This window comes from Calonectris borealis, chromosome 1, assembly GCF_964195595.1.
Source record: "Calonectris borealis chromosome 1, bCalBor7.hap1.2, whole genome shotgun sequence".
In the NCBI taxonomy this organism is placed as follows: Eukaryota; Metazoa; Chordata; class Aves; order Procellariiformes; family Procellariidae; genus Calonectris; species Calonectris borealis.
In genome coordinates, this window is record NC_134312.1 from 84,542,603 (window position 1) to 84,569,684 (window position 27,082).

At 49.8% G+C, this 27,082-nt stretch overlaps 1 protein-coding gene across 1 annotated transcript; it reads right to left on the reverse strand.

Annotated features, from left to right (window-relative positions):
* Window positions 1-1,596: 1,596 nt before the first annotated feature.
* Window positions 1,597-25,464, reverse strand: LOC142090333 (alpha-2-macroglobulin-like protein 1). Its single transcript, XM_075168070.1, has 35 exons — window positions 25,406-25,464; window positions 24,446-24,629; window positions 23,316-23,478; window positions 22,693-22,745; window positions 20,626-20,646; window positions 19,963-20,122; window positions 19,447-19,531; window positions 17,963-18,074; window positions 16,825-16,939; window positions 16,302-16,411; window positions 15,647-15,814; window positions 15,181-15,411; window positions 14,464-14,527; window positions 13,933-14,078; window positions 13,489-13,638; window positions 13,095-13,247; window positions 12,029-12,113; window positions 11,101-11,215; window positions 10,182-10,407; window positions 9,926-10,052; window positions 9,217-9,338; window positions 8,666-8,720; window positions 7,970-8,053; window positions 6,741-6,917; window positions 6,520-6,601; window positions 5,485-5,641; window positions 5,173-5,247; window positions 4,625-4,787; window positions 3,997-4,211; window positions 3,636-3,855; window positions 3,404-3,524; window positions 3,002-3,092; window positions 2,187-2,255; window positions 1,769-1,871; window positions 1,597-1,637 (listed from the first exon to the last, which is right to left on the reverse strand). The coding sequence occupies exons 1-35, from the start codon at window positions 25,462-25,464 to the stop codon at window positions 1,597-1,599; spliced, it is 4,302 nt and encodes a 1,433-aa protein (XP_075024171.1).
* Window positions 25,465-27,082: the final 1,618 nt, after the last annotated feature.

The window sequence follows — 27,082 nt, forward strand, 5'->3', positions numbered from 1 at the left end:
TGGGAAAAATAAGTCCTTCACTTCTGCTCTGTGTGTGCATGTACATGTACACGTGCAAAACTCTGCCCCTTCAGTAGCGGACTTGCACAGGAGGAGATAGAGCATGCACCAAGGCGGAGTTGGTACCTGGGGGAGGTGACCATCACACAAGCTGGAGCTGAAGGCAAGGGAGGGCTGGGGTACGTTCAACAGTTCCTTTGGCCAACGGTTGCATTTAGAGACCTTCATCAAGAGCAATTGGCAAGGCTGTACTGCTGTTGGGGGGTGAGGGGGCTAGAGGATCAATGCACTGCACTACTATCTGGAGACTGCTTCAAAGAAGAGCTGATGGCAAAGGAGCTTGCAGGAAGGGCACAGGAGATACAGCTGTCACAGCACGTTCATCTTGTTGCATCTTGTACTCCAAATCTGCCTGAGTCCTACTGTGGGAAGTATTAGGAGAAACCATGGGAAACATGAGGAGAGAGCAATACAGGAGCTAGAAGGTTTGTACATTTCTGCCATTGGCAACGCAGAAATGGTATCTGCATGGGCTAAGTCTGTAGTTCACCAACAACTGGCACAATGGCGGCAAGGTCAGGGGTCACGCTTACTTTAATTCTTCTTCCCAGGTGTGTACCAAATAAGTGACACACACCCCCCACCCCAACCCAGGCGCAACTGCTGGACTGTTGTGATCCCTCAGTCCATCCACTCAGGCACAGGACCACATGGGCTCAGCTTTAATCTGGGCTGTGTCCCAGCTGGGGCACTTCCTTCCATTCAGTGCCCAACCTGAAATATTGGGCAAAGGCAGGAGTCACGGTATGGCAGTTCCTCTCCTTCCCTTTGTCACAAATTTGGGACCTCCTCCACCCCTTTCTGAGGAACCATGTGCAATTGTGGGGACAGAAGGCAAGACAAACAAAGAGGGTATGATCCAGTCCCTCCATGGCTATCATCAGGCTGTGGAAGGTGCCTTGTCTTGGCTAGTAGTGGGGGTGGCTCTCCAGGCAGGTCCCTAGGCAGCACTCTCTCTGTGGGATGGTGTCGGGATGCAGCATGTACCATGTCAAGATTCTGTCTTATCCTTCTAGAAGGGACTTCAGACCTGTCCTGGCTTCAGGCAACTACTAACAAGCCATCCCCCTTCTGACAGCTGGGTATGCCATGCCACAAGACAAAAGATTATGTCTTCCCAGCTTCAGCTTGCTCCTTTGGCTCCCTGAGTCCCCCTTTCCTACCCTGCAATGAATATAGTGGGGGGTGGAGGGAATGGAGCCGTGTCGGCGTCTGAGGGCCCTTGTTAGCACAGGCTGCTACAGCTCTGCATTCACTCCACGTGATGCTCAGCCCTTCCTTCCTCACTCTCATTTTGAGAGACGTTGTCCCTGTCTACGCCTTCCGCCAGAGCCTTCCAGCTGCCTCCCTGGCTGCAAAAGAGCCCCATCCTAGCTCCACACACCTAGCCACAGGCAACTGCCAGTTCCTCTTTCTAGCTGGATATATGCTCCCCACTGATTACCATCCCCCTTCCCATCTTTGATTGCTTACATTCCCTCTCTCCCACCCAAGACCCATCATTTCCAGATGCCACAGAGGGACTTGCTGCCTACCTCAACTACAGACAGCACTGTAGTCAGCCAAGGCTCGCTCCTCTGCAAAAGGAAATGAGGAAGTCGATTACACACACATGCATGCACACAGAGAAGAGTGCATGTCTTTTCCCAGGCAGAAAACTAGGAACCCAGCTCCCAATCCCCAGAGTAGGAGGGAATCTGCAACCCACCTGGTTGGTAGTAATCGTAGACTTTGATGCTGGCCGGTTTCAGGTTCTTCATCTGAATTACTTGTTCCAGTTGCAGAGTGAAAGTCTGAGATTCATCATTGAGCTTGTGGAGGTGGAAAGAAATGAGCAAGGAAGGGGAGAAAGAAGTCATTGCATCTTCATCTTCCCTAGCTTGAATGTTTTTCTGCACTAAATCTCTCTAATCCATTAGAGATTCTGGACTTTCAGAAATGGAGTATGTGTGAGGAATAGCAAATGCTAAACCAATGACAATGAAATTGGGCAGGCTTCCTCTGCCCACAGTTCTACCAGTGCTCTTTCCTCATGCCTAGCCCAGCCTTGGGCTTCTCACATAGCTCCTTGTCGTCTGGCCTTTTGCTCTTGCTGTGCCAAACCAAATGCCTTTGTTCCTACTTACCTTCTCCAGATAAATGTAGACCACATCAGCTTTCACTTCTATTTTCTTAACTATGGTTCTGCGCTCCAGCTGGGATAGGAAACAATAACACAAGGAAATTTGTGAGCGCTTTCCTTAGGGCTTCCTGACCTGAGGGACCCACTGTTGTATTGAAGGGGTGGTGTGGAGCTGGACGCTGCGTGGAACTGTATCTTTCTCATGCATAAGGGTTTTGGTGGTTATATCTTTGGTAGTCCCTCCTGGACATCCCTTGTTAGCATCTCAGGGATGCTGTCCCTGCTCAGTCAGAGGATTCTCCCACTCTGGGGACAAAAGGCCGTGTGGGTAGAACATAGGATAGATGCATTGGTCAGCAAACAGGTGTAGGCACCAGTAAAGATTCTTGTTATCTCATCTCACTGACTGCTAGACTGCTCTTAACGACCTGCCTGGGGGTTGTGCAAATAGTTCATCTTTCAGTTTTATGGCTTAATTGGAAAAAAGTAATCTTTTTTGCTAGAACTAGAGTGTCTCTAAGAAATCTTGTCTTAGAATTTCTGGCAAACAAATCCTGGTGTTTAGCACACCCAGCACCACATTTTGTTCCTGGCCCAATGCAGAATAGCATCAGTGGGAGAAGCTGAACCACTTCTGATCTCCCGTAGCCAACCCTTGTGGGCCCTGTATGGAAATGAGAGGTTTTGGTTCAATTACAACAGCAAAGGGCCCCTGCTAATTTAGTTACCTCATGGCCTGATATGAACAGCTCCCAACAGGAGCAAGCAGGTGGGATCCATTCACCACAGCCGCTTTTTTTTTTATTCCAAATTCCTTACCAACAACCTAGATCCAGGAGCCAGGACAAATCCAGACAGCAGAGAGACCTCCACGATCACCATGTTGGATGTAACTCTGCTCCCAATGTAGCTGAAGAAGAAGAAACAGCCAGAGGGTCTGACTGTGAGAATAGTGCCCTTCCAGCCCCCCTTCCCTCCGCCACCGTACCCTGTGTGCAGGACCCTGAGCCAGGTAGCCCATCCAGGACTGGGGACACGGCAGCCACTGCTCCCTCTCGCAGGAGGTAGCCAGAATCTTCCTTCCCCACCCCTTCCACCTACCAAATTCACCCTCTGCCCCGTCCGCCCCAAGCGCTGGGTCCCTCCATTGCAGCGCTGAGGCTTTCCCAGCTGTTGTGCCCAGCGGATCTTGCTGGAGGAGGAAACAACCCTTGGGGTCACCTGGCAAGGATGCGGACGGTGACGACACGCGCATCAGCCTGGCTACAGTTGATCAGCTCTGTGTTGACACGCAGAGTGAAGGTTACAGCAGCCCGCGGGGAAGGCTCGTGGTACCTCAGCACTGTCTGCAGGGCGAGGGCCAGGAGGGGAAAAGACAGGCCAGGCATGATCTCATGCAGGGAGAAGAGGCAGAGTCCTCCACCTCTCCTCTCTCCCATGCTCATCCCACCACTCACCTGAGTGAAGACGCAGCTGCTGCCGTGGATCTGCACCAGGAACTGCCCCGGGACCTCTGTCAGTGCTGCCTGCTGCACCAGCAGCCGCTTCTGGCGGTTGACTTGGAAAGACTTCCCGAAACCCCTCTGGGACTTCACCCTCACAAGCGCCTGGCCTGATGTGCTGAATGTCCTTGTTGCGTATTTTGCTAAGGCTTGCAAGGCAACAACTGTGTCCTAGAGAGGGAGAGACAGCTTTCACCCCTCTGAAAGCATCAGCTCTAGTGAAGCTGACTTGGAGCAGGAAGACCTCAAGAGGACTCGCCCTGCCAACCTCGGCTGCAAAAGTATATCAATCCACAGAGAGCTACTTGTTACCTGGGTGGAGGCAAAGCCCCCGTAGGCGTTCTGCTGCCGGGTCAGCCACGCCACAATACCAGCTGCAGTTGTCATGTCACCTGCATGCACCCGTGGCTTAGAGAGGTACGCCAGGAGCACGTAGGCTGTCAACTCTATGTCCACTGACTGAGTACCAGGCCAGAAGTCTGTGGAAGCCGGAGAGCTTGGCTTGGGGCTCCAGTGGATTTGTCCTCCTGCAGAAGGAAAAGGAGCATGCAGGCTATCTGGAGAGGACGTAATTGGGGGTTCACAGGAAACAAAACCCAGAGTGCTCTCAGGGCTCCTTCAGCTCATTCCCTGAGCTCAGGCCGTGATTGCTTTCTTCAGTTTATTCTCCAAAGCTTCATCTGGTCTTAGCTCACAGATTCCTACCTCCTCCCTCAGGAGGATCTTGAAATCCTCCAGGCTGAGGAAACTCTTTCTGATAAGTCACCCTCACAGCTTGTGAAATAACTTACTGTATTTTCAGTCACACAGTGCAGTTACTGCACAAATACAAGGAATATGTACAAATACATATGTCATTTTTAACTGCTGTGGCTGGGCATTCATTACCCCAGATCCCAGCAGGTGCATGAGAAGCATTACCCCAACCAGCAGTCAGCACCTGATTTGATGGCCTGTTCCTCCAGTTTGTACAGCAGCTCCTGGGTTGTCTCATAGTCCCCAGCCAGGGCAAAGGCATAGGCCAGCACGGCTTCTGTGTAGATGTTGGTGATGTTGTGAACTGCCTGCTGTAGGCAGCGGAGTGTAGTCTGCATCAGCTTGCCCTGCGTTGGGAGAAGAGACACATGCCAAACTCTTACAGGGGCAAAACAGGGGGCAGGGGTGCTCATTCCAGGGAGCCAGACTATGTCTTCCTGATGTAGCTCCAGAGAAACCCATTAAATTACACACTCTCTTGAGAAAACAGGCAGCGCAGCCCCAGTGCAGCCCCAGCCATAACCACCAAACACTATTGCACCATGCCAGTTTTACAGCACTGTCTCTTTTGAGGAATAACTTCACAGTTTGGCCAAACATTGGCTCCCTCCCAGCAGGTCCCTACCTGTTCCTGACCCGGAGAATGCCAGCATTACGAGCTGACGTATGCCCACAGCGGTGCCCAGGTGTGGGAGCGTACAGGAGAGCAGGAGGGAGCAGGAGCGTGCTCACCTTCAGCGGCTGACCCAGCTCCAGCAGTGCTGCAGCAACATACGCCCCCAGGGAAATTTCATCATCCAGGCTGCCCTGTGGAGAGAATGCATCTTTCCCTCTAAGTGGTGTTTGGAGGGTGTAGGCGGTGACTCCCCAGAAGGAAAAGCATTCCTTTTGTGTTCCCCGCCCCATACCCTGCTCTCTTTAAGGCTGGTTGTATGGGTGGCAGGAGTGATTGTCCAGGATCCTTTGGTATCCCACAATCTTTTGCTGTCACAACATCTGTCCAGCCATTCCCCAGCTGTGCTGCCTGGCTTGGCCCTCATTTACCTTTAGGGAGGAGTGAAAGAGGCTCCCTTTGGTGGCAAAGCAGCCACTGGGGAGCTGGTTTTGCTCTAGCCAGCGTAGGGCATCCTGGATGTTCTTGTCATCTACATAGATGTATTTTCTGGCTTGGCCGAAACTCTTGACTACAAAAGCTGTCAGCCTAGGAAGAGGATGAATTGTGAGAGAAAGATAAACACAAAAAAGGCAAAGAGAAAGTCAAAGGCCTCCTGGTGCTTGTCCCTGAAGTTAACACTGACATAGTGGGGTGCCAAGATAGAGTTATTTTCATACAGAAAGTCAAGCTAAAAGTGGAAATGGACCACAGGACCCAAGTGGCTCCTCTCCCCCAGCCTGGCTCCACAAATGTAGTACCCATTACTACTGCTTTACCCAGTTGTTTCACAGGTGAAAAACCTCTTACCCCTTCCACTTTTACCTATTGCACTTCATGTCCCCCAAATACCTAGAGACAATCTTGAATTCCCCATTTTCTTCCTCCCTTCCTTTCTCCATTTCTCCCAGCCCAGACACCACAGGGTCAAGCTGGGCCAATGCAGCTCTTTCAAACTCTCCCAAGTAACGGCCTCTCTGGGGAGATGATTTTTTATTGCTCTTATCTGATCTACCTCCAGTCAGTATGTACCTGTCCTGGTTTCGGTTGGGATAGAGCACTATACCAGCTACTGGAAAGAAAATTAACTCTATCCCAGCCGAAACCAGGACAGTACCCCTCTTGACTGCCGGGACACCACACACACGATGTTGTCTGTGGGGCAACAGCAGGGCCATAGAGACAAAAAGGGACCTCCCCCCCGCCCCGGGACCACATCTTTGTTGTTCCACTTTCCCAGAAACTCTGCTGCCCTGCCTCACTGCTTTTTCAAGTGGCTCAAGTCCCTCAATCTGTCTCCCTGCCAGAGAGCTCCTGGGGTCTCCATCCAAAAGAAGGAATACACATCCTATCACCTTTCCCACGCACATTAGCTGCTCTGGCCCAGACAGGAAAAATCAGGAGTGAGGGATATTTGCAGTGCTTACCAAGTGTTCCCTTCTCCATCCTGCTGCCCAAAGACACTGTAGGACCCATCTCTGTGCCTATAAAGAAGCTGCATCTGGTACGCTGGGGAGATGGGAGCAGTGATTAATACAGCACAGTAACACAGAGGGGCCACATTGACAGAGTGAGTGCAAGAGCAAGAGCTATTGGTAGGTTGGACACAGGAGAAGGCAGAGGAGCAAGGTGGGTCTGTTTCACTTGCCATTGCGCAGGAATCCTGTTGCCCTCTCCTTGATCTCAGGGGTCAGCTGCCTCGTCTTCTCCAGGTACTGCAGCACATAGACAATGGGGGCAAACAGCACCATGTTCTGCTCCCCACAGCCGTGGGGCATCTGCACTAGGTGGTCCAAGTTCTGCAGTGCTGTCCCCATGAGGTCACCTACGCAAGGGTGGAAGAAACAAAGCAACGGTAAGTATGATTTGAGGTGCTTCTCAGCCAGTGGATAATAGTGCTTTATCTCAGCACCGGAGGAAAACACTGGAGAGAGGAGGAAAGAGGAGTAAACAGCAGAGTGCAGGATGGAGAGTGGTGACTCTTCTGCCTCTTCCCAGTCTGGCATCATGATGCAGGGTGACCATACTATGGAGTCCCTGAGGATCTTTCCCTTATCAGCTTTTGTAGTCTGAAGAGCTCCAACCGTAACAAGTGCTATTTGTAAAAGCCTATGAGCAGAGCTGCATTGCTCAGTGTGTGTCATACAAACAGACAAATATAAAAGCACTTAGGGAAAGGTTGAGATGTTTCTGGTCTTTAGCCAGGCCTGTTCTACCTGGCCATATGTCAAGCATCAAAATGTCAGTAAACCAGCAGGGGTGCTAGTCAGATGGTGTGAAGGTGTCCATATGTCCTCCAGCCACCCAGAAAAGGCTTGTATTCGGTTTCGTCCTTTGGGGCTCTGTTGCATAATATCCATGGCTACTTATGCCAGGCCTGGCTTCATACCAGTTCTGGCATGGGGGCAAATGAGCCAGTGTATTGAATGGTAGGTATGTCTGGTCCCAGTAGCCTTTCCAAAGTGTTCTTTTGCAACTTAGTAATGCTGAGAAGGATTTCTTCTCTCCAGGAGCTTCTGTTGCAGCAGTGAAACTTAACAGGGAGACAAGATGGTAATGAGCTTTGCTGATTGTATCTACACAGAACTAGCCAAGATCCCAAAGTCCCAGTAAAAATAATGGCCTAGAGTCTCTGCTCCAAAGTCCTAACTAGAAAAATAAGGATTATTCTCCTCCGCAGATTACTTTTCCCATGAAAGCCAAAGTGTTAATCCAAAAAATCTGAAAGCCTGGTGTTGGCAAACCTTGCAGAGAATAGAAACACAGCATCCTCTCTTTTGAGCAGTTTCATGTCAAATGGATCCCTGACACCATCACCAAGTTAAGCCTTGCTTATCTGTAACAGCAGTCAGTGAGCCCACACTAGAAATCACTTACCTGAGATGGAAATGGAAGCCCTGGCAGATCCCTTTACTACATTGTCAGGGAGGCGAAGGGACACAGGTTCTTCAGCCATGTTTCCTGATGATAACAACAGGATAAAGATGTAGCATGAAAAATCAAGCCAAGTGCATCTAACCAGAGGGAGAAGACTGGCACAGATAAATGGGACACTGCCTACATCCCGCTCACCCAGACTGCTCCCTACAGCCTGTCCCAGTCATCACACCAAGCTCCATTGCCTGGAAACTTTTCAGATTAGAAGAGACGTGAGAGCTGCTGGCCAGGCTGAGGGCTCACCAAGCTTCATAACTCAATTCATTATACTTCACAAGCTTCACAAGAATCACAGTTGGTCATCACTCAGCAGGGGGACATCCTGGAGAGACTTGCAATGCTGCAGGGACAGGGTGGGAGGGTTGGAGCAGCTCTCACTGGTGACTATCAAGCCCCAGGAAGGGCCGAAGGCTGCAGCATGGGAAGGAGACTACAGAGCAGGATTTTGCCACATATACTCAGTGGCAAATTCAGTAGACAGCACATATTTCTTGTTCTTTCCTGTCTAATAGGAAGTGAAATTTCCTATGTGAAAAATCATTTGAAAACATTCTTTCATCAGACTTCCCACAGTTTAGTCCTACTCTCAGGTCTAGTTATTTCAGGCTGCAGGACCCATTCGGGCTGTCCACATACCTCCTCTCGGGCACAGAAGGGAGCTGTAAGACTTCTCCACTAACACACCTTCTGGCTACCAGGGCAGGAACATGAACATGGGACAGGAGAAACAAGATTACACACAAAGAGCAGCAAAATTTCAGAGCAAGTTCAGATCTGAATTCAGTGGTTAGTCCCCAGGCTGTCAGGGACTCCATCCCCCTCACCTTTGGCAGATCTGCACTGAAGCTGCCTGCTTCACTGCTCAAGGGAGCAAGAGCAAGCCTGAGGGACAGGGCTCTCTGGTCAGTGAGCATATACAAAAGCTCACGTACAATGGGTGATTGAGCAGGAAAAGGTACAGGGAGAAACACAGACATGGTGTATGAATGCAGCTCAAGAAAGAGTACCCTAAGAAGGGAATAGGCTTGGCTAGGTCTGGGGGGAACAAAGCAAACTGAGCCACAGCCTTGGTATGCTAACGCTGGCCAAAAAATGAGGAGAGAAAACCATTTAACCCAGGTCAGCCTCCCTTCCCCCAAGAGCAGGGATACTCAGAGAGAGAGAAGCGAGCCTGCTCTCATACTGACCCGGACCAGCAAGTGTTTGACCAGTGTATGCCTCCGCCTCATGATAGCTGGCAAGGGCTTCCTGCCCCCACACCGTGGCGTGGTGTCCAGTACTTCTGTCCTCACTGTGATATTCAGAGTCCCTAGCAAATAAATTGAACAGAGCCTGTTTCTTATACCTGTGGCCAAATGGAGGTAACTTGCTTTAACTGATAGTGGTCTGAGATGCTTCGGGTGGCTGGTCTTCATACCCTCAGCAGTTTGGCTGGTAAAGGTGAGCCAGCCAGTACTGATGGCTTGTTCAGACACCCGAAGCATGAGGAGCTAGGTAATAACTCACGAACAGTCAGTTCATTGCACTACATATGACCGTAACAACAGAAGGTCCAGCAGCCCCCTGGACACCAGTGTCCCCTTCCCATTGCATATGAAGCGCAGCACCAGCAATACAAGGTTCCTCCACCCACATCCATGCAGCCCCTTCCTCCCCAGCTGGTCCCACAGCCCTCTCTTCAAGAGTTCTCCATGCCACCCATTCAGTTCCTGCCCTCTCTGATGATCCTGTCTAAGAGCAAAAGGAAGCAGACACGATGGATCACATGCTTAAACCACTAAGAACAAACTTCAGGATCCAGAGGAGGCAAGGCTCTGCCAGCTTCTCCGAACCTCCAACTCCCTCTCACTTCAGTTTTAGGGTTCCCCATCACAGCTCCTATTTTTGCTGCTGTACCCAGCTGGACTGCCGTCACATTCCACGTGAAGATCTCAGACTCTTCTGCACACAGACACTCCTTGTCCTTGCAGGTCCGGCATGGCTCCACTTGGAAGTCTGAGGATTTAGCCAGGGCCACGTGGATCTGAGGGAATGACAGATGCAGGCGAGTGACTGGGCAACTCAGGAGAGATGGCTTGGCACAATGCTCTATAAAACTGGAGGGCATGGTAGGTCTGTCCCACACAGTGTTACCTGTGGCACAGGCACACACCTGTATGCACTGCTGCAGGTAGTTCAAGACAGTAGCTTTCAGAACGAAGGTCTCTCCTCGGATGACAGAATATGGCAGCGTCACATCCACAAAGAAGGGCTGGACCGTCCTGAGGCTCGTGGTCGGGGCAAGGCCAAAACCCCTCCCGGCCAAGCAGAACGTCTTGACTTTCCACTCTGCGGCAGCAGCAGGCGCTGCGACCAGGAAACTCCTGCTGCCGTTGGAGCTGAGAGGAAGAGAGCACTTGCATGAAGAAACTCATCCCACTCCGCTGCAATGGGGAGGGCTCACGGCCCTGGGAGAGGGAGGCTATGCAGGTCCTCATGCTTGGATCAACCTCTGCTATATTACCAATGACTTCTGCTCCAGTGGCTCATAGCAAGGCAGCTCTCAGCAATCTCAAGCCATAAACCCTGCTTAAATGCCATCAGTAATGGCTTTATACCCTTCTCCTGAGCCAGACGCTGCCTGAGCATTCCAGCTCTGTACACTCAGTCAACAGCATGATGTCAGTCAACAGCATGATGTTCTGGAAAGCAGCAGCACCATATCCTCCTGAGTGCTGATTCATCAGTCTTAATCTAAGCACTGTGGCAACAAGGGCTACAAATTTAGCTGGTGCACACACCAAATTGAGAAGTTAGTAGAGTGTACCCCAATGTGTGGAGAGAGGAAACTTGGTGGTTTGGTCTTGAAGTGTATTGCTCTTCTCTAAACCTGTGTAGACTTCTGTTCTCTACCTCAAAGTCTACTAGTCCTTCAGTTTGATGCACTGCAAATGCAGGGGAAAGCCACAAAATTCACATGCAGACCTCTCTTTACACCTATGGCTGGACTTTTGCACAAATGCAAGTCAGCCAAGACTCAATAACAAAGGGATCATCCTTCTTGTCCATTTGTAAGCTCTGGCATCACTTACCCAACAGAGAACAAATTCCAGATCCAAGTTTCAGGGAAAGAGCGGTGAAGTCTTCCATGGGTTGTAAACTGGGGTTGTTCCTTAGTGATTCTTTGGTCTTCTGTAGAAGGTCCCCCTGAAAGAAAGAATAAGGCGTCCCACCAGAGTGGGAGAGGTGAACCCTGCCAATGATAGACAAGCCTAGCACTGGGGCAAGAGGCAAAGCAAGCAGTAAGAGAGACATGGGAAGAGTCTGGCAGAGGAAAATACAAGGGAGTGGGTCGATTTGGTGGGAGAGGGAAAATAGGAAGGGAAAAGAGAGTGGTAACAGGAGAACCAGCTTGCAGTGAGCTGGTTGCAAGTTTTCCAAGACTTGGTTAGACAAAGCCCCTTGCTGACCTGACCCAGAGTTGGTGTTAAAGAGACTACGGACCTTCAGAGAGCCATTTTAACCAACACTTCTGTAATTCTGTGAATAACAATACTGTTTGCTTGTCTGCAGAAAACTCACAGCCCTCTGCAAGCAATGGTATAAATATCAGCAGGCGTGTGTGAGCCAGCTTAGTGTGACTATCTAGTGCAAACTGAGACATAGCGGAAGGAAGTGACTGTCCCTGCAGCCGCAGGTGGGGACAGAAGCCAGGTCTCAGCACAGCCTGTGGGGTGGTCACTAGGAAACATCCTGGCCCACACTTGGGTTTGTCTGTACCAGGAAAGTGAATGCCATCCTTTAATGTCAGGGAACATCCAGGTAGTGACATTCTTCAGAGCCCTTTTTATAGGGACTGGGTCATTCCTGCCGAGGCTGGTGGACCGGGCAGCAAGGCTGTGACAGCAGCACCCGTTACTCCTCAGAGAGCCAATATCCACCACCAGCAAACCCCAGAGATCAGAGGGCTCTTCCATCCAGGTGACCTCATGTCCCAGGTAGGCTGCAAATGCAGCTCACCCATGGTTGGCTTCCTATCTGCCCGATGAAAGCACTGAGATGGCTTCTTGATTACAAGGTTTGAGAAGATTTTCAGTCCCATGTTCTGTTAGGAGAAAAGGAAGGGCAGGGGAGGCAGAAAAGCATCTGTGAGTGGGGAAGAGCGGCCACTGCTCTTCAAAACGAGTCTGAAAACCATTGGGGCCAGGACAGCCCAGTGCCCGGGCGGCCCAGAGCAGCACTGGCCCAAGCAGACACAGTGCTGAGGGAGGCACGGCACAGCCTCCCCGATCCCTTCTTTCTCAGGAGGTCACTAAACCACCACCTCTCTTCTGGGGGGCACTGGGATGTCTTGCGCCTCTCAACGCATTTCCAGTGGCAACGGCACAGAGGAGAGGTGTCAGTGTCCTGCCCCATCCCCTCATGCACGCTGGAGGGAATAGCTGGATGAAATCTGCCCTCTGAAGTCATACAGAGGTGTGATGGGGAGCACACCCCCCATTCAGCCCCTGGGGCTGTGACATGGGCCTGACCACAAACACAAGAGATGTCCCTATGAAAGAGCCTCCTAGGATGTGTCTTTATTGCTAAATAAAAGAGGACAGGTCCAAGGCCAAACGGCACTGCCTGTCTTGTGTCCATGCTGCTTAAGGCTAGTCCTTTCTAGAGGAGATCTGCCTTAAAGACACCAGAAGATCTGCCTGGAAACAGCTCAAAACAATGCCGGAGAGCTGGCTAACCATTAACCGTGTCAGTGATCTGTGGTCTAATGCTTGGGATCACTCCTTGTCTCTCTTTTCTCTAATACTGTACAAACAGTACACAGCCCAGGACCTCATTCCCAAGCCCAAAAAGCTGGGTTTTGCTGGTCCAGGATCTCATCACCTTGCTTTCTGCATCTGTGGAGGGGAATACAGGTGTTCATACTCATAATGGGATTGTACGTCTCTTGAGACAGCATAGCTAAGTCAGGACGGACAGCAGGATCTGTCTGGAGAAGGCAAGGCCTTCTCAGACTGCTTGGGGAGAAAGATATCTCAGATGCTCACAATTTCAACAGCTCTGGGAAAAATCACAGGGTGATTACCCGGAAGAGGTTAAAGATGTCAGGCTGAAAAGAATGCTGTGGCTTCCCTCGTAGCAGAGATGATGTGGACTGGGGCTGAACACAGCGATCTGAATGCTCGTCTACTTGGGCAGGGTATCCATGTCGGTAGGCAGCAGGGAACAAGCCATAGACCTAGGGAAACTCACAGGCAGGGAAGAATCAGGCAAGAAGCAGATTCCTCCAGATGCTTCGCTCGACCCTCCCCTAGCATAGATATCTGTTCCTGCCCATCTCCCTAGCCAGACCCCGCTTTCTCCTCCACACAAAGACCTCCTCATCCATTAGCCTCCAGCTCCCCTTGCCACAGCCCCTGCCTGCCTCCCCCAGCTTATCCATCACTCCTGGTTTTTTGCCTGCTTGCACAGACGCTCACCATTTGGCTTGTCAGCTCGCTCTCTGGTCTCACAAAGAACATGTTTTCATCCACCGCCTGTACTGCACACAGGGAGCCAGGGGCTGCCTGCAGTCGGAGCTGCACTGTTGATCCTGGGTGGACTTCTTTAGCTGGGAATCCTACCTTGACCTTGAGCAACACACCAGGAAAGAAAATATGAAAAAGAGAGAAAGAGGGATGAGGAGGCTGACAGGCAGGCGGCACAGACAGAAAGAGGGAGACCAGCTGGAGTCTCCCCTGCCCAGCCACTGCTATGAACAGAAGTCACTGCTGAAACTTTCCTGGTGCCTGGGCACTGTGCTGCAGACATCCCCTTCCTCTCTTCTCCCCAGTTCTCTCTTTGAAGGATCTGAGGGTCTCCTTCCCTCAGGCCTGCTGACTCCTGCTTGTCAGCTCTCCCCCAGCCGCAGGAGTGAGTCTCACCTGGTTTTCAAAGCACAAAGCAACATCAAAACGGATGCTGTCAGCTGTTACCCCTCCATTGGGGAAGATGGCGTACACCACTAAGGAAGGTGATGGGGTGAAGTCAGCAGTGAAGGTCAAAGGGATGGAGAAGGAGCCCTTCAACACTGAGGAAGGAAAGGCAAAGTGTTTTCATCACAGCCCCACTGAGATCTTCTGCTCTCCTTCTCTTTTCTGCTTTATAATCCCACAATGTCAAATCAATTCCTGCTGCTGCTGTGTCCGCCCTCTCCCTCCGTTCTCTGTCCCCATGTGCTCCATCTTCCCACAGGTCCTCCCAGTCTCTCTTCCCATCACTGTTTCCCTCGTTCTGTCTTTTCAGCCGCTTCCAGCTGACACAATTTCTTCCTCAGCCTCCCTCTGTCCTGTTTACTGACTGCCCAGGAACTATAGATTCAGGGAATTTGGGAGAAACTCTGGCAACTCTCGCTGTCTGACCTAGAAACCCACCAGGCGCAACTGTTTCCCATTGTCCGGCTGCCGCAGACTTACTGTTCAGCTTTCCAACCTGGACACTCCTCTGGCCCCTGACAACAATTCCAGCCTTCCCAGCGACCTGTGGGAGGAGGGACATGGGATGAGCAGACTGCTCTTTGCCACCGAAGCGCAGTCACACTCACCCATGTGCATTTTGCTCTCCTAAGCAACCTCAGAAATAAACTGTGGGTCCAATCCAACCCCACACCTCGGGTCCAGCAGATTTGCAGGGAGGAGAAGCTTTAACACTTGAGATTCTGGTCTGATCTGTCCAGTTAGGACAATGGATGGGTAGTGGGTTCACTGGAGATAAGTGAGAGACAGCTAAGGAATTTCCCCTTTAGTAGGCAGGTCTCCAGATCAAAAGCCATTTCCACTGAGCAGCTGTTTGATAACCAAAGTGATTACCCATCCAGTTTTAAAGGGAGAAGAGTTTGACAGCAGACTCTGCACAAGACACTTCCCACTGCAGCCTTGGCAGAGGCTAAGGGGGCGATGGGCTGCCAAGGTAGAAGCCTCCTCCCATCCATAGAGGTGACTGGGGCCCCGATATCAGGATCACACTGTGGCCAGGCTGAGCTCTACTAGGGGTAGTGTTCACCCAGTTCTCCAAGAAGAATTTTTTCCCGTCATCCCTCCAGGGATGATCTAAATTACACCCTCAACATTTCATTGGGGTCTGGTCCCATCAGTGCAGTCTTTCCCCACGGGTTCTCTTCTACCTTTACTCACATAATATGCAAAACCTATACGGCCAGTGTCTTCTCCCAGGTCATCCCGACTGAGCGTGAAGGTCACCTGGACATTCTGCTTCAACCCACAAGGCAGTGTTCCTGTGAGTGGATGTATGTCCAGGAAGCTCTTGGTTGTGACATGGAAGGGCTGCAGGTGATGGTAAGCATTTGTGTAACTGAAGTCAGTTTTTCGAGGTGTGTGCGTGAGATCCTCCAGTGTGAACCTTCCCTGAGAGGGGACCAGAGACACACAGAAATCAAGAGTTTCATGCTTCAGTGCTTTGTTAGGATGTCATCAGCTTGGTTTGGGAAAGGCTGTTGCTCAGTGCCTTCCTGCTGGCTCTGCATAGGCAGAGCTGTGTGGGGAGCCCAGCTCTGAGCTGGCAGGGGGGCTGCACTGGCAGTGGGGACCACTGGCAGAGCTCAAGGATTCTCACTTTCCTGTATGCAGAGGTGGGATTTACCTCCAAAGAGACTGATGAGCTGTTCCAGACAGTTGTGTCCAGGTTGAACGATGCTATTCCACTGCCGTCTGTGATGTACGTTTTGATAAACCGACGCCTCATGAACTTTATCACAAGATAAACTTTTCTGTTTTTCATACCATTTCCATAGTGATCCTGAAGCTTAATCTGGTGACAACAGAGTGAGGCAGAAAAGCCAAAGGCAGATATTTCTTCCAGTGTCATACCCAAAACCTTCCTTCCTCTAACATAGAGCCTCCTGTGTAGGTGGCCTTAACTGCAGTCTGGCCCCAAGAAAACAGGAGACCTCTAAAACTCCCTCATCGATAAAGCTAAGCTGCGAGTGATTAAAACCTGTCTGCTCCGAAAGGGAGATGAGCATGAGGAGCTCATCCCCTAGCCAGCAGCTGAGACATCCTTGCATCCCAGCATCCCTGCTGAGACATCACTCATCGCTCTCAGCAGAAGCTGGAGGGGTAAACACATCAGGGAATCTGAAATGCAGAAACTGGAGCCGCACTGTCAAGTAATGTGAGACACTGCAAGGTAAAGTACTCTGTCTCGGGAACAGAAAATGGTTTGGGTCAGCAAAATTTACTAGACACTAAATTCCTTGGCAAAGGATGGGGAGGGAAGAAGCAAGAGAAAAAATCACCTTCCCCCTGTAGGGTACTCCAGGGATGTAATATGCATTCGGTGTCTCAAACACTGCCCTTGCAGCTGTCCTGGAGATGAGGATTTGGCTGGAGGTGTTGATCTGCACCCCTGTTGGAACGCAGAGTGCAAGGGAATCAGGATCGGTATCGGAGGTGACTACCGCACCCTAGTTGAATCTCACTTCGTTATTCCCAGCCCCTCTAAGTGGAGTGTCTCAAACTTCCTTCCCGACACCAGCACCCTTCAAGGTTTGGAGGCTGTTCCTGTGGCAGCTCCTTCTTTAGTTAAGATGTCTCCTTTGTGGCCTCATGGACCACGCTCCCAGCCACACCTCATCTGCCTGCTGCTGGCAGAGTAGATTTCCGTGGGCACAGCAAGTTCCTCGGGCAGGACCACTCTCCATGTCCTGTGATGGTCCCAGCACCAGGTGGAGGAGAGGGGGAGGTGGGCCCACTCTGACCCTCACAACCCCAGAACGGTCCCTCTCGCCCTTGCACCTTCTCTGCTGAGCCCCTGGGTACCTGTGCCCATCTCCAGGAGAGAGGCTTCTGCATAGAGTTTGCCGACTTCCTCGCTGGGAGCCAGGTTGAAGACTGATGTGCTTACAGAAGGGGTGAAGCACCCCTTGCTCACAGTCTGCAATAGGAAATGGTAGATATTATCTGGGGAGAAGGGAAGGAGTCAGAAGGACAAGGTATTAGTCATTCTGTCATAACTGTTGACTGCAACAAGTAATAATGCAGACTCGTATATAGATAGATATGGCTCACATTTTAAATTTTGTACTTTCTATTTTATATGCATGAATATGTGTAATTTACATTGTAGAAATATAAAACAAAACACACATCACAGTTTTATCAAAGTGACAATGTTGGCAACTTTCCAGCTTTAGGAGAAAACTGAAGACTGCACTAACTGGATCACAGAGCAAATATAGGAGTATTTTAATAGATCTAGCTATAAGAACTGCAGAATCAAATGAAAAGTCAAAGTAATGAATCATTTCCAGAGCCGGAAAATTACAACTACCGTAACAAGTCATAATGACACATCATGAAGTATGAAAAGTTTTCAACCATATATGTACAAAGGAAGAGTCCAGTTATGAAATACTTTGTTAGGAATGGAAAGATGTAATAAGGAATATATAAAAATATGCAATATATAAATATATAAAAAGACAAAATAAAGTATAAAAGCCACTGTGTAATTTGGCTATGGAATTAACTATATCTTCACCATACGTTAGTGTCCTTGCGCAGCACTGGCATAGGTTCACCTTAACAGGATAATTTTGCACCTGAGAAAGCTCTATTAATTGTTATTTCTTACACTGCATCAATTTCTGGCAAGTCATGCTTCTTTCCAAAAAAGAACAGAACTCTAAATCTTTCTGTGAAATTCCTCTTTTCTAGGCCCTATCATTAATAAGCAAAGTTACAAAGAAGAACTTCTGGGGGTAAAGGCTTCTCAGTTGGTCTGAGCAACAATAATTGCATTAATTGAATACACACAGTTACTTATTAGTCTAGATATACATTACAGAAGTTGGCAAATCTTCCCTCCATAGCAGTTTATTCTGTTCACTCAGCCCTTGACACTTAGTCCTGTGTGGTGCTCCGTCACTATCCAGGCATCTTCCAGGATTTTACTCACCGGACCGCTGTATTCCCTACAGATGTCCTTGCTGGCATTTTGAGGACGCCTCCTTGTCTTCTGGCACAAAGTCACCCGCATGGTCCCTTGCACTGCTTTCCCATAGCTGTACCTGCAGGGAGAACACCAGACGAGCTGCCAAGCAAAGGCACCGCGTGCTTTGCTGAGTACGTCGCTCCACACAGGTGGCCTTCCTGATGAAGGTCTTAATGCAGCTGTAAGCAGGCAGGCGTAAATGAAAATATAGCACATTGTGTGCTTGGGGAGTGCAATAGCACAGTCCTGCGTCCAGCAGAGGCAGAAACAAAGCACAGGCAGGAAAGGACCCTTTCCTGTCATTATGACACTCTCTGAAGCTCTCCCACTTCTGGGTGCTTGCTGTCCTGGAATTGCAGGCAGACACAGAGAGCTGACCCGAGCTGATGTGTCCACACAGCACGGAGCAGCACCCAGTGGAGATATTAGCTCAGGTGTGAAAGCAGCAGAAACCCGTGTCCCGGCAGACAGCGACAGCAAGTGCATGGTATTGCAGTAATAGAGCTACAGAGTGACCTCAGACCTGCCTCACTATGGATTTATCTCATGATCTGGACTCTTCTTTCCATCATCAGACCTGCTCTGCTGTATTTTCCAAGGTTCAGCACAAGTGTGCCCTTGTCAGTGCAGACATTTCCCCTGCCTGCCTTGCTGCCTTTCCCTGCTTTGACTCCTCTCTGGCTTTCCCTTTGGAGCAATGCTCCTGACTCTATGACCCATCCTGGGGATGCAGAGTGCTGTACTAGAGCTTCATATGGTCTAATTCTAACTGTCCCGATCAATGAGAAATTATGTCAGACCGGCAGCCAAGAGACACCAAAAGTCTCCGGACGACCCAGCCCCAAATGCAAATGACCTCACCCCCTTTATCTGTCTACAAAGTGCTTTCCAGATCATTCTTCTTCCTCCTTTGCACTTATACTATCTGAGGTCATGCCTTCCTTCACACCCTCATCTGCTCAAATTTTTGCTAATGACTACATAACTAAGGAAACCCACCAGCTGCTTCTAAGAAGGCAATAAGTTCAACAGCATGTAAATGAGAAGGAACAGCATAACCTTCTAAAGAAACACCAGTTCCTGCTCCTTTACCTCAGCAGATCAGTCCCATATCAGATATGCGTTTTTCCCCACATAAGGTCTTTCAAGGCTGGACACACACAGCTTCCAGAACAGGGCATCACTTGCCTAGGACAAGTCTCCATATAGCTGGATGGTCTCTCCCAAATGTGTCTCATGTACCTCTTCTACAAGGAAGAACCCATCAGTTTGACTCTTGCACTGTTTGGGATTCTTCTAATGCACTGTTTGGGATTCTTCTAAAGGAACGACTGTGTTTGGCCCATCTTGAGCCACTTCTCCTTGATGGATTCAAGAGGTAGGAGACATAAGGAAGGAGAGACACAGTTTTGATGAGCTGTTTCCTTTCCCCTGAACATCCTCCTTACCTGCCACACACGCGCAGTAAAAAAGTTTTATCTGAAGCATAAATCTGAGTTGGTCCCTCGAAGAAAACATCAAACTTTTGCAACACTGGAACAAAAACCACAGAGTTACTCCATCAAAGGCAACAAACTACCTAGACATGGGATCGCAAAAGGGAAGAGTGTGTTCATGTAAGGCTGGAGTCCCACGAAGGAACATGTTCATGAGGTAAAAGCAAGGACTAATTAAAAACAGGCAAACAAAAGAAAGAATCCCTTTTTTCCCCCCAACATACAAACAGTCTCGCAGAGGTCTTTAATGTATTCTCACACTGTGCCAGCCTAGTTGTTAGCAGATACCTTCTCCAGGAATCTCCAGCACAATCTCCCTTGTCTTCATTTCTGATATTGCCCACTCTATAGAATTATGTTTAATCCTAGCTCTCAGACAGTAAATCTTAGTTTGCCTAGGTATTGTTATATAGGCAGAAACAAGCAACTTTTGCCATCCCATTCTTTGTTCTCCATACCCCATCTTACCGGGTTCCTCCACTTTAAAGGTACTGGACACTTTTGGGTTCACCACACTGATGGTGTAAGTCCCCAGAGAGAGTTCGGCAGCTAACTGGAAAGAGAGATCTGCAATGCCCTGTTTTGGTCTCACATCCAGCCACTGGCCAATGCGGTTTTGGTTTGGGTCCTGCAGTCCGAGGGAAGTAAAGAAGAGGCAGTCGTCAGCAACACCTACTGTTCTCTACCCAGAGCCCACTGGATTCAAAGGCGTTTCAGAGATTTCAGAGGCTTTCACAGGTTCCTGCTGTTTTTTCCCCAGATGGTGCTGAAGTGACCTGAGTGCTGGAGCACCAACAGGGTGAACCCAACCCACCCAGGGTTACTCTACTCTGTTCTGCTGTCGAAAAAGAAGGTATGAAAGGTCCTGACATTTAGACTCTGCAGCCTGACATAAGGATGAACTGTAAGAGTTAGCTAGAGCCTGGCTGGCATTCCTGAATGTAGAAATGGATGGAAGCTGAACCAGTTGGATCGTCAATGCTTGTTAACAAGAAGCACGTGGACAGAGTATGCGTGCGCATGTGTATACATAGACCCTAAGAAAAGTAACTTGACTCGGTAAGACAGCGGCCTAGGTATTATCCATACTGAAGTACCTTTCCTCATAGCACCTGAGTCTGAAACACCCACCTGGACTTCCACCACGGAGTACTGCAAAGCAAACAGACAGCAGTGTCAGAAACTGGCATGACATAGCAACCTGCATATAAACCTATCTTACCCACCTAGCCCGTGTGCTGTGACAACACCGCCAGTCCCAAACATTACAAGGAGCTTGATCCTACCGAAACCAGGAGAATGGCTTTGAAATAGTAAGGAAAATACATAACATAAAAATCTGTGCTATTCTTTGGATTTGCTTTTTGATCCCTGAATTTTCAAGATGCATTTTGATGACACTCTACAAAGGTGGAAGATAGAAGTTAATATTAAAAAAGGAGAAAAGTAGAGAGACTCACAAATACCATCATCCCAAGTTCACAAATACTAAAAGGCATCAGTTTTGTAACACAAATCACAAGAATCAGCAAAACTGCATCACCTATAGGAAGAATACACCCCACATTTTCCTGTAAAATCCCTGGCCTAGGAGGTAAGGCTTGGAGATATGAATTACTGCTGACTGCAGCTGACAGTAGCAGGGAGGGACAAAGATGGACATACTTCAGCCCTTCTAGGCCTATTAATTCTCTGTTTGGTCTTATATCACTGCAGCTATCAGCCAGGAGGCAGTAGTGGTGAAGGACATGTGATTTGGGAGCACGAGGCATAAGGAGGCAGGAGCAGGGGCTTGGGAGATTAACTGGTCTGTAAACAGAAGGCCACATGTAATTCACATTATTCATCATTCTAAGTTTTCATGCAAGTTTTCACTGAAACAAAAAAACCGTGCAGGTTAACTATTTTCATAACTTAAATCTAATGGCAATGCTAAAACTAAACATGCTGGTGAACGGCACCCATGTTATCTCCAACCCATCTAATTTACAAACTGTATATTATAGCTTTAATGCTGCACTGCACTCACGCCTCATAATAGCTTTGGTTAAACATGATCTCTTTTGAATTTTCATCACAGCATTATTAAAAGCTATAATGCTAATTTACTTCTACTCACACATAGACATCAAACATTTATGGTCATATATCTTCATGAACCAATTTTAGATATGGAAGCAAATGTATTGTTTACTCTATTATCTAAATAATATAAGACATATGACTTCTCTGTCGGGAGGAGAAAGGAGTGCGTGATCCTAGGCTCTCACCCATAGCCCAAAAAAGAGGAAATTAAGTCAGCAATAAAGAAGCTGGAAGGATCTCTCCCTTTATTTCAGTCTAGAGGGATTTGATCCAACTCTCTGCTCACATGTGCCCTTCAGTATTTATCTGTCATGGCATGAATTCCTGTTAGGTCTCCTTAAATTGTTTGAGGACAAAGGAGTGTGAAATAGCTGGCTGCAGGTATAATTGCTTACCGTAGAAAGATGCTAGTCTTGCAGTTTCCTGGCTAGCACATATGCAAGTCTCTGGCAACTTCTCACTCCCTTGACATGGGGAGAATGAGCTGCTGCCAGCAGCAAGTCAGTATAATTTGGTTATACTGTTTTCTCTCGTTTCTTTTTTTTATGATCACTTCATGCGCATCCTTTCCCATATCAATTAATTTTTCTTAAAATTTTGCAGATGCGTCACAGCTTGCTTCAGACCCTCCTGCTACCCTTAGGTGCAAGGCACACCACAAATCGCCGAGCTTTCCAGAGCTGCGGGAGGGGAGCTTCGGGTCTGGCCAAGTCTGTACACAACTTGTCTGGTAATTGTGCCCATGACCAGCAGCCCGCAGATGTCCCCAGAAGCCCTGCCTGGTTTTTTGGCCGGGGCGGGGTGCAGGTGCAGGCGGCTCCCAGGCTGCCCTGTACTAACTGGGCTAGCAGGGAGTGCTGGCACACTCCCCAAATACCATCGGCAGCACCAAGCCTCCCACCAGCCAGCAGCCGTCCTGTGAGAGCGACAGCACAGCCGTCGGCAAACGGGCGCTGCTGTTCCCATTTAGTTTAGCAGAGGGTTGGCGTTGGCCGCCCTGGGTGCTGCAGACATGTGGACTGTCTCAGCATCCACAGCGTGGGGCTGGCAGAGGAGGCAGAACTGACAGAGGGAGCCCAGAGACTTCCTCGCCTCCAATTAGACAGGCGTTACCTTGCTGTTAACGGGAGCAAAATCTTCGGTCAAGGTCACGATCCGGAATTTCACTGAAGGGAGAAAATGGAGAAGAGCACATTATAGAGACGGAGTGTGTTTGTGAACAGACTTGCCCTGCACTTGCCTCACCCCGAAATCACAGGTCCCCACACAGCCCTACCGGCAGCCCCACGCCTGCACTGCAGCCCCCCTTAGCCCTTGCTCAGCCCTGCTCACTGCCTGTTCCCCCCAAAACGCATGGCAGCAGCACAGCAGCCAGCCTCACGATCTAGGGTCTTTTCCACAGGCTACACCTGGAGTTATCCTTACGTTTCCTCATCTGCAGTGTGAGCAGACCAGTCCTGCCTGGCTCTGGCTGAGAAGACCACGTTCAGGTCTGTTCCCTCTTCTGAGCCAGCTCTGCTCCTAGAGCATGTGAGACCGACCCTTCCAGTCCCCTCCCACCCCTAAAACGTGGTGCATGGATACATCATTCCAGAAGGCAGCAGATAGCTTCCCCTTCTGTCCCCATGGAGGCCACAAGGCACAAAGCACTCGGCATGCCACTCACGGGAAATTGGGAACAAAGTCCAGGCGGGTCAAGGCAGGGGAACTGTCGGGGTGCTCCACGCAGTGCTCACCTGTCTGTCCTGGGTTATAGACGGGTTTGTCCATCTGGATGAAGGTGCCTGTGGCAGCCCTGCGGATCAGGACTTGCTTCTCTTCATTTGCACTGAAGTAGTGTCCATTGGAGATGTGCAGGTGGACAGTGCCCACCTCCTGGCTGCCTGCAGGTTGGGGGACCTAGGACACAAAAGAGGACCCACAAGGTTAGCAGGCAGTAGGAGAGGACAAGATGGCATCAGAGCAGTGCTCTTCTTCTCGCTCCTGCTGCACTGTGAGGCCAGCCTCTTCTCTGTCTTACTCTGAAGGCCAACACAGGGTGTCCCCTCAGTGGCTGAGGGCTGTGTCTATGGAAGCACAGGGGACAACGCCTTTGCACTTGGGACAGATCTTGGACAAGAGGAAAGGTGAGCCTGTTCTGGCACAGAAATTGTGTCTGCCCCTTCACTGGGCCACTGTTAGAGCCTGCATGGAGCGAGATGGAGAAAGCTTAACCCAAGGGAAGAAAAGGTCTATACTGACGAGAAATCTCTTTCTTAGAGTGTGTGAGTGACAGAAGCTGAAATCCACTCTTATTCATCAGTGCAAACCAAGAAAATAAAGTTCATGAGTTTGGCAGATCAGAAGGACTTGTGCTGAGCTTGTGTGCACACCCTCCCATGTCTTTCCTAGTCCTCCAGCCCATTTTCCAGCCCTTAAAGAGAAACTTGGAGGGAAGCAGACATGATGGGAGGCTGTCTGAGATGAAATGTCTGGCTCTTCCTGCATCACGATTCATAAACAACACCCTGTGACAGTGGTTCGTTCTCAGAGGAGAGAATGAGCTGCACAGCTGCCATTTGGGTGCTTCTAAGCGCCTCCGTCCTCCTCAGTCCTTTGGTGCCTGGCCAGGCAGTCTTCCCTCGGTGTGCCACCAGGATGGATTGTGAGATACCCAGTAGGACCAGTATCATGCAGACAGACAAAGGCAGGGAGCAAAGACACCAGGCTCCCACTAAACACTCTCCCTAACTTTGCATTCACTCATTTCCATGCTCTCTCTCCTCCCACGATCCTCATTCTCTACTTCTCTGGCGAGAGGAGTCATGAGCCAAAGGAGCACGCTGGGAGCTGCCAGCTAGAGGTCCCTGCCAAGCATGATCCTGACCTGAAATTTGGAGCACTCGAAGATCCAGTTGTTCCGGACGACCTTGCGGTAGAGGCTGAGGTTGCCAGATGGATGCACAAGAGTTAAGGCCACACGAATAGGCTTCTCCACCCCACGGAGATCCAAGCACACCCTCTGGGAAGAGGGGTAGGGCAGTGCAGCTGGAAGGATGATCAGGTACCTCCTGCAATGGGGAAACAAGACATCACATCCTGGGAGTAGTCTCACCCACTCTTGGCACTAATACTCTATGGTCTGGGGAAGCAGGAGGGTTTAGCACCTCTCTGGGGGCAGGAGGTGCTGCTTTGCTGGAGTGAGAGGGACAGATTAACAATGAGAGTGTGAACCTCTCACAGGGGTGATGGAAGGTATACAGTTAATTTCAGATAAATACAAGAGAAATACTTTCAGGTGACCTCAGGTCACACTGGTATGTACAATGGTTTTGGAGGATGCTACAGTTGTGTAGAGAAACATGTACAGTAGAGATCATCTCTGCTTCTGCAAAGGGAACCATTCTTAGGTGTTCCCAGTACACATGGAAAACACAACAGTCCAGCCCCTCAACAGAAAAAGATTCACACTTCTTGCTTTGAGATGGCTCCTCAACTACCTTGGCAGCAGACTGGTTCCTGCCTAATCATCCCCAGCCTTGCAGCCCTTTTCATTTGCCCTTCATTTTATCCTACACCTTTCCCTTCAGCCTGCCTCAGACTGCAGCCCCTCGCTCTTCTGGTTCCCACCGCCAGTCCTCACCTAGTTCTCATACTGCAGCGATATCCATGAGAGAGGTTCCCACCTTCAGGAGGATCCTGTGTTCATAACAAGGCTTGTGGCATGCTGCGTACCACCCCACGTCTATCCCTTCCAGGACATGACTTGCAGGGTCCCACACTCCCTCCCTGCTATCCTGGCCCCTCCCTCAGCATCACAATCACCAGATTTTTAAATGGCACTTACGGTTGTGCCACTATCCCCAGGGTATAGAGCAGGCAGCTCAGGAGGAAGGGAGTCCACATTTTCATGGGAGACCCCCAGAGAGGTGGATTCCTCTGGAGGGCTGGTCAGGAGAGAAGGTGGGGTGCAGCGTCTCTCCTTCCAAGGTCTCCAGGCCACCCGCTGTTGTTGCTGTTTCTCCCAGGAAGCAGACAAGAGGCCCCAAAGTTTCCTTCCTTCCGCCTCGTTCCTGTGTTTATAGTGCTGCAGGCACAGGGTTGTACCATTCAGGATGTTCCCCAGCCAATCCAAGTCTTTTTGGACTCCAGCCTCTCTGCTCCTCTACTCCCCTGTGGATGGACCAGCATCATTCAGACAAATTTGCTTTTTATTTTGCTAAGCAACAGCCTGTTTCCTGTTCACTGCGCTGACCCTGCTCCCTGTGCCAGTTGCAGCCCCAGTCCCATTGTTTTGCCTCCAGCTGGATTGTCCCACGACCCCTTGGCACGTGCACTCAGCTGGAGCTCACGGTGAGCTCTTGTGGTCATACTGTCCCCAAGCTTTCGGAGTCTGTAGTTCCCGAGGCAGGTCTCAGTCTTGAACTGGAGACCAGGCTTTGTACAAAACAAGTATATATGCACAGCGCTCTGCTCCTTCACGGAGTGCTGCCTCACCCAGGAGGAGAGCACAGAGAGCCGGCAGAGCTGGTGTCCTCACCTCACCTTCCCTCTGCCCTGCAGGTGTTTCAGTCTGAAGAGGGAATCTAACAGCTGCGGTTCACTCCAGCTATATCACACGGTCCTCTGTGGTCCAGTTCAGGGCCAACTTACACACGCACTCACCGGTGGAAATGAGGGTTAAACATCGGTCAGGCAGGTCAAAAACTGCATGGCTTGAGTCCTACGGGGTTTTCTCGAGCTACCAAGAGGCTGTGGCTCTAGCCCTAGGTGATGGGAACACATGCTCTCTAGTTTGGGAGCTTCTTTCCACATGCTGATTTTTTACCTGTTAGTCTACTGATTATACTGAACATTTCCCTGTGTATCTTACCATTATTGAAAAGAAAATCTGGTTCTTGAAACTACTTATTTTTAAAATAAGGAAGTTGTTCTATTTTAGTGCAATGGCCATTTCATATCAAAATGCACCCCTAATTTATCCTCCAGTACCCAACTGAGCTCTTAAATATGTGGGGCTTAGTAATATTTTCCTTTTCTTTAGGAAAGACTGATGCATAAAAAGGACACTAGGGTTTGGGGCTTTTTTTTTACCTCACACACACACACATAGTGGGCAGATAAAAATCCTCCCTCTCCATTTTCTCCACCCTCCCCCCCAGGCTTTGTTCAGTTCAGAGCTGCTGGTGCCAATGGCTGAGAAAAAGGTGTAAGTGCACCTGGATAAACAAGTGAACAGGAACCGGAGCAAGAACATGAATCACTCTCCGACACTAGGCTGCCCTTCGCTTCTTTCCATGGGTCTCGAAAAGTACAGGCAGTGCCTGCTGAACAATCCCAGCTGACATTTGTTTGTTCACGGTAGATCCACAGCAGTTCCAGGGGACAGCCAGATCCCTCATAACAGCACAGGGGCTCACAATAGCAAAGGTCCTGGCTCCTACTGACTCCAGCAGCCGTTTTGTGAGAGTGGACACATAAACACCTCTGAGTTCTGGACTTAGCACTGATTGGAAACCTACAT